This window comes from Laccaria bicolor, genomic scaffold, assembly GCF_000143565.1.
Source record: "Laccaria bicolor S238N-H82 LACBIscaffold_20 genomic scaffold, whole genome shotgun sequence".
In the NCBI taxonomy this organism is placed as follows: domain Eukaryota; kingdom Fungi; phylum Basidiomycota; class Agaricomycetes; order Agaricales; family Hydnangiaceae; genus Laccaria; species Laccaria bicolor.
The window spans coordinates 539209-546066 of NW_001889891.1; the positions used below are offsets into that span (position 1 = coordinate 539209).

At 45.3% G+C, this 6858-nt stretch overlaps 2 protein-coding genes across 2 annotated transcripts; both read right to left on the bottom strand.

The window, feature by feature from the left end:
* Window positions 1-1447: 1447 nt before the first annotated feature.
* Window positions 1448-4205, bottom strand: LACBIDRAFT_329227 (uncharacterized protein; the record flags this gene model as incomplete). Its single annotated transcript, XM_001883350.1, has 11 exons — window positions 1448-1579; window positions 1624-2025; window positions 2070-2117; window positions 2174-2460; window positions 2558-2687; window positions 2745-2770; window positions 2800-3058; window positions 3317-3542; window positions 3589-3700; window positions 3753-3937; window positions 4093-4205. 11 exons carry the CDS (start codon window positions 4203-4205, stop codon window positions 1448-1450), a joined length of 1920 nt encoding a protein of 639 aa, XP_001883385.1.
* A 524-nt stretch (window positions 4206-4729) lies between these two features.
* Window positions 4730-5985, bottom strand: LACBIDRAFT_302274 (uncharacterized protein; the record flags this gene model as incomplete). The annotated part of the gene is made up of 4 exons (XM_001883351.1): window positions 4730-4984; window positions 5034-5537; window positions 5622-5708; window positions 5764-5985. 4 exons carry the CDS (start codon window positions 5983-5985, stop codon window positions 4730-4732), a joined length of 1068 nt encoding a protein of 355 aa, XP_001883386.1.
* Between the last annotated feature and the right edge of the window lie 873 nt (window positions 5986-6858).

Below are 6858 nucleotides of genomic sequence, written 5' to 3' on the forward strand. Positions count from 1 at the left end.
GATGACGAGGACGACGACTACACATCAATGGATGACAACCACGTCAACAGATGACAACCACGTCAATGAAGGATGGCCATGTCAACAGACAGCCATGACCATGGACAAGGACATGCCCCCAATGATGGGAAACCAAGGTGCCACGTTGCTGTCAGCGAAGTGGCAACAAGGTAAGTGCCCCATCCCAACACGTCTCGTTAATGACCACCACGACAGGACGGGTGCTCACAACGATGAGCGCCTGTTGACGAACACCACACCACATTACGACACGACGACAATGAGTGCCCACAACGTAGAGCACCCACCCCATTGGCGAAGACAATGACAAGCGCATATGACAACAATGAGCACATACGACAACAATGAGCACATACAATGACGATGAGTACATACGACAATGACGAGGGCCCACCCCATTGATGAACACGATGACAAGATATCCCTTTTCCTCCCTCCTTCTTTGTCCATCCCCCCTCCCTTTTCCCTCCCCCCTCCTTGTCAAAACCTCCTCCCTTCTCCCTCCCCCTTCCTTCTCCTTCCCCCTTCCTTTTCCCTCCCCCTTCCTTTTCCCTCCCCCCTTTGTCCCTCCCCCTTCTTGTCGATCCCCTATTCCTTGTCCCCCCTCCCTTTCCTTTTCCCTTCCCCCTTCCCTCCCCATTTCCTGCTGCCCCCCCCTTCCTTCTCCACCACACACTCTCCCTACCACTCCCTCCCCCCTCCATCACTCTCCCCTCCATCACTCTCCACCACTCCCTCCCCCCTCCCTTTAACACTCAATGTAGTAGAATAGATTTATGTAGTTCTATCAAATACACTGTGATTCTCCCTATTCAAGTCTAAATATCATAAAGAATTCTTAGAAGTTATGAGCATAAGGTCTGAGTTGATTAAGTCACATGACATCTAGCTAAGCTTGGAATTTTCCATCATATACTCTAGGCTCCAAAATATGTGTTTTAGGCCATTCCTGTCCATTCCTGTGCCATTCCTGTCCATTCCTGTGGATTCCAGTGGATTCCTATGCCATTCCTGTGGATTCCAGTGGAATGGCTCCATTCCTGCAGCCCGGTCAAAAACGACTCAGGTTGTTCCAAGGTACTTCTGATTGCCTAGAATTGAAGCAATGTAAACATGTCGTTTTATCGACAGATTCTATACAAATAGACTTGGTTCGATATTACACACATGTATGCAGTGCGTGGGTCAGCCTTACAAATCACTGCAAATCACCTGAAATATAACTAACTCAATTGATGCCACATCAAGCCATGCAAATCGACCATAGTCACTGTGACTTGGCCTCATCAGAGTTGATTTTCACTGGGCCTGCAGGAATCAGTGGGGCATGACAAAGTACTGTGACCAAGGTCAGTTTTACATGCCCGGGCTTGGATTCAGCCTCCTTTATGACCCAGGAACTCTTGTGGGCCTGGCTGGCAATGTCTTACCACATGGTGTTTGTCCCGTTGTCAGTGAACACGCCTGTTTGGCTCACTTCTGGCATAAAAAGGTTGGGGAGAGGCTTGGCGTCATGCCACCTCAATGGCAAACAATAGAAAAGCTGACTCATACAATACTGGCTATCTAATGTATATAGGATTACTCTGGCTGCTGGCATACCTGGAGCTTCTCAGCATCAAGTTTGGAAGACAAAAATACAAGATCTTCCCAATCCCTGATCTGTCGCGTCATGAAATTGACCTTGGCCTTGGCATGTTCAATCCTTTCCACAATGAGTTCCTGCACTTGCTCCAATTGTGGTTTAAGCCGGCTGACATCCTCAGGTGATAGGGTCGATGTCTGAAGATTGATTTGCGCAAGTGGCAAAGCGCTATCTTCAGCCCACTTATACCACTTGGCTGACTTGCTAAGCATGTAGTAGACTCCCTCCTTTGGATAGCTCTTAGGAGTTATCCACCATGGAAACTCATATGAAGGCCGGACAGAATCTCTTTGAATTGCTTTGTCAGGGTGAAGTGGCTCACACTGAATACAGCTTCTAAGGAACACGGGGACCTCAAACTGGGGCCAAAGTCAGCAAGAAAAAAGGCTTCAGGATGGCTTACCTCATGCCCATGAACGAAGGCCATTCCAATACTATCAATCATGAAGCCCTTTCCAAAGCAACAAGGTTAGTCGTGACCAGATCCAGAGAAATCAAATGGCTCACCACTTCGGCCGCATAATACTCATCCCATGAGATTTGGAACTTGGGCTTGATAGGCTTGGCAAGCTTAGCAGTGTGAATGGTCCTAAAGTGAGATGACCAGTAGTCGAGGACTTCCTGGAACTCCTGTGGGAGAACCCACAGGAGACATTTACCAAAATGTGCTTCAAACTTTTGACCTTGAATCATATCCTTCATCCAGTCAATTTCAACCTGCAGCACAGGGGGTACTTGTGTTGAGGGTACTGGTGTAGAAGACATGGTGGTGTTGGATAAAGATGGATGATAATCTAATTCAGCCAAGATTAGGTAATGCAAGAGCCTGGCACATGACACTGGCATTTATAAATTCTTTGGTGGCCTGGAAGGCAAGCTCTTTCCACATACTGATTTGTCCCTCCACAAAGGATACATGTTCTGGCTTGTCTGGCACCAAGTCCCTCAGCCCGGCCCACTCCTTGGCTTTGTTGATGAAAAATGGCCGGGTCCAGTTCATTTTGTTTGGGATCAAGGTATGCTCTTCTGACCATCAGTCATACCAAGCTTTTGCTCTAAGCCAATTCACCCGACATACTATTGGGTTGTCTGGTTTCAATTCATCTAGAGTAATCAAAGTAGTTGGATCTGACCTTGTTCCATGTATGTTGAACCTGACGAATCATCAGCCACAGCCATATTCCAGAACCATGGCAAAGCAATATTTCTTTGACCCTGGGCGTTGCCATCGTATACTGTAGTTAGTGCCCTTGTATCTTTTTTCCCTATCGGCTTGTAATGGTCATGAGTGCCCCGAGGAGCATTGAGCTGATTGAGAGCCCATCGAGCTTGGTTGTATGCCCAGAGAGCACTTTTCATATCATGATCCGATCCTTGTACAGCATTGTAAGCCTAAGTTACACATTTTTTCGATTTTTCTGATCAAACTCTCCTGCGGTAAAGGAACGACTTGTAACTGATGGCTTCCCATAAATGTTTGAGAGTGTTATTTGCCTGGGCCACCCTCAATTCTATCTCTACACACCAGGCTTCTCCCAGTGATGTAGGGAGGAGGGCCGATTGGAATGAGGATGGTAAGAGGATTTGTTGATGTTCAGCTGATTCATACCTCCGATCAGGCAAACTTGGTATACTTGGTACTGGAATCACCTCTTCATTACAATCACTCCAGTCATCATCATCCACAATCTCCTCTGAGAGCAGTGGATCATGAATAGTTCCTTCAATAATTTCCAAGTTGGGAAAATGGCCTTGACCAGCCTCGGAAAACTCTTCAAGTCGCTTGGACAGCTTCTCTCGATGTTTCATTATCTCCAGCTTCTGATCAGCACTTGGACAACTGCCTTGAGCCTTCACAAAGGCGGCCAATTCAGCTCTGGATTGTTCAATGTTTGAATCTAGCAATATCTGACTTTACTCACTGGGCTTCCTGAATTTTGATACTGCTGTTTACCCATCCAGTTAATCCCAGCTTGACTTTGCCTTTCTGTTCTTTAGTCATAAGTTTTAGCTGAATGCCCTTTTCGGTCTTGGCTGATTCAATGATTTTACAGCTGGCCTTTGTGATGGAAAACTTGGTCCTTACCTTCCTTGACCTTGACATAATAGATGTCCATGGAGGAAAGGTCCTTTGCCTGGTTCAAATTGGCTGTTTTGATCTGTTGCTCCCATTCTTGAATCTGTTCTGTACTTGCCGAGGCACTCAATTCTTCAAGAGCCTGGAAGCTCTCAGAGAGCCCGAGTTTTGCTCGCTTCCACTTCTTGCAAAGGCTACTCACTTGACTTTTATTAGCTTAACAGCAATGTAAAAGCAGTTGAACATAGATACCCATATTGATCATTTTTTTCCAGTTGTTATCCAGCATGTGAGCATCCAATACCTCTGATCTATGGGCCAAAGTCATTGTCCGGGTGGTGCGACTGACCTCATTGAGAACAGCCCACAAAGTCTCCAATATCTCTCCATCTGTTTGACCGGCCCCGGGGATGAATGTTGGGGCAAATCATGGAAAGCATATTTCTTGGTGGCCATGGACATGGAATAAGCTGATCCCAGCTACTAATAACAAGTCCGGTCTGATCCAGAGGTGTTTGGCACCACATTTTATCCAAGCCATCAAATTCACCATATACTGGCACTTGATGTCATAGACAAAAATATCCCTTTTTTCTTCATCAGTCATGGTATTCTTCAGAGCCTGGCACAAGGCATAGTCCATGTTCATTTGCCTGTTTGGTAAATAAATGGTTCAACCTGAAGATAACTGCCATACCTTTCTCCCTTTTGAAAATCTACCACTGAGCTCAGACAAAATGTGCCATGTTGAAGGCAAGTGATAGCCCCAATTCCTGTAGCATTGAAACCTCAGTGGAATACATTTTTATTGTTGATGGCATCGTGCTCATGACATGACCTCGGCTGAAAGAATCAGACATCGGCTGAGTTGCTTGAAGGATAAAACTGACATCATTATCTTCAATGGCATCCCAAAGGTGGCTCAAGTAGGGACCTCTTTGGGTCATGAAACCATGGCCATCTTTCAGCCAAACATCATCCTTGGGTCATGCCTGTTTCTGGTGTGCTGCTGTGAAATTGCCATCGGCTACAAATCCTTGGGTATACTTCCAATTCTCTGGATCTTGGGGATTTTCATTCCAGTCATCAGGCAGATTGACTCCAGGCAGTGGGCAGGTCCTGCAAAAAAAGACCATCTCCCCTGGTCTTGGAGCCTTACCTTTGTGTCCAAATCCACAAGTAGCCAGTTCGGTAAGATTATGGTATTGTCTACCAACCCTGATCAACTTGTGATACCGGTTCTGTCAAATATTTGAGCTGGGATTATAGCTCCTTACTTGAACAACATACCGGAATGGAATTCGGAAATGCAAAGTTGGTGATTCTTCTCAATTTGGAGTAGTAGTGGGTGGCCGAGGTTTTGCACTTGAGATTTTCCAGCAGGTAGTCATTGAGGAGTTGAAAGGTAAATACAGTCTGGCAAGACTTGTAGGTGGATGGGTACAACCCAACATGGAACAACTGTATGTCCTTGGCTGCTGCCCCTGAACATCCACAGAAGACGACCGGCAGGTGATGCACACCTGAAGTATGGATGATGGTCATGACCCAGCCACCATTGTAAACCCTATCTGGTGGCTTTGGATCGGCTGAAGTGCTAGGAAGGTCTTCAAGATCAAACCATCTGTCCTCTTTGATGTCAATATCGGCATCCAAGTTTCTGGCTGATTGCGGGCACCGTTCACCTTGGTGACCTAGGTTGATAACCAATCCTACTTTCCAGAGCCAGCTCTGTTCATAAAAGATGCCGGTCCATCGTTCAATCCAGTGGAATGGGTCTCGGCAGTGGGATGTCTGGCAGCAGTCTGTACAATACACGGGGCCGGCAAAGCAATCCAGACATCACCAAGTTGCCTCCTTCTTGCAAATGGTACAAACATGGATTGAAGCCTTCCTCTCCAAAAGCTCATGGAGGTATAGATTGTGTTTCGTCTGTTTCCAGACCCTCATATAGTCATTGGATGACTGAACAAAGTTAATTAGCTCTTAGTATATGGACATATTGGGTGTGAAATTTTACATTTCTGTGAGGTGGTTTGTCAAGAGGAGGAGTGTATTCAATGTATGGCAAATCTTCATTTCCGGTTTCGTTGTCTCTTTCCAGGTGGCTGCAGTTCCGCTTTTTTACTGGAGAAGAGGGCAGGGAGGGAACAGTGGAGGAGGGAAAATACCTCCTTCCATTTTTTATAACAAGCCTGTTGAAGTGGGTAATACCAGTGGTGCTGTGGGACCTTCTTCCCATGGGTGATTATTCAAATGAGGGGGAAAGGAAAAGGAAAGTGTAGTTGTTGAATAACAACTGCAAATATAAACAAGTGAATCTCATTTCCTGCTTGTTCAGCTTCTGTGGAGTTTATAAAAGAACTAGGACATAATTTGTGCTTGAGAAGGGTTCATTAGGATATATACAACCAGTAGATTCATTTTTGTACTAATACTAGAACTAGTAGATGCGTGTGCATGAATTTGATTCCAGTCAAACTACCCACTTGGCTATCAACCTGGCTGCAATGTTAGCATACTTAATGGACCTCATTAAACTGCCACCACGTATTTTCTGATTGACATGATACAAGCAGTGGACTCATGTTCATACTATATCCAGGTACTAGACCCAGTAAACCCATGCATGTGCGTGCAATTGATTTCCGCATGTGCACGCAATTGATTTCTGGTCAATGTTAAAGTCTGGTCAATTTTCTTTATCTTCTGCAAAATTGGTTGCAAATGAACCTACATGTGCTAGCTACCCCAACTGTACTCTGGTTTCAAGGTAGTTTCAAGGTGTAGTTTAATATTTCCTATGTCATTATTCTGCAAGGCATACAGAAGTTGTTCTGATGGATGATCGTCAGGGTCACAACCTTTTTAATGTTTCCATTCTGTGATGGTTTCTCCCAATCATTACTGTTCCGTGATGTGACAACCCTAATGTTTCCATTCCATGATGGTCTCTGCCAATCATTACTGTTCTGTGATGCAAGGTTATCTGGCCGATGCTAATCTGTGATTGGTGCTCGTCACAGATATTTTTAGCATTTCAAAGTAATGCTATTTGTTTGGACCTGTTTGGTCATTTACCTCTTCTCATCAAACCATCATTATTCATCCCGTT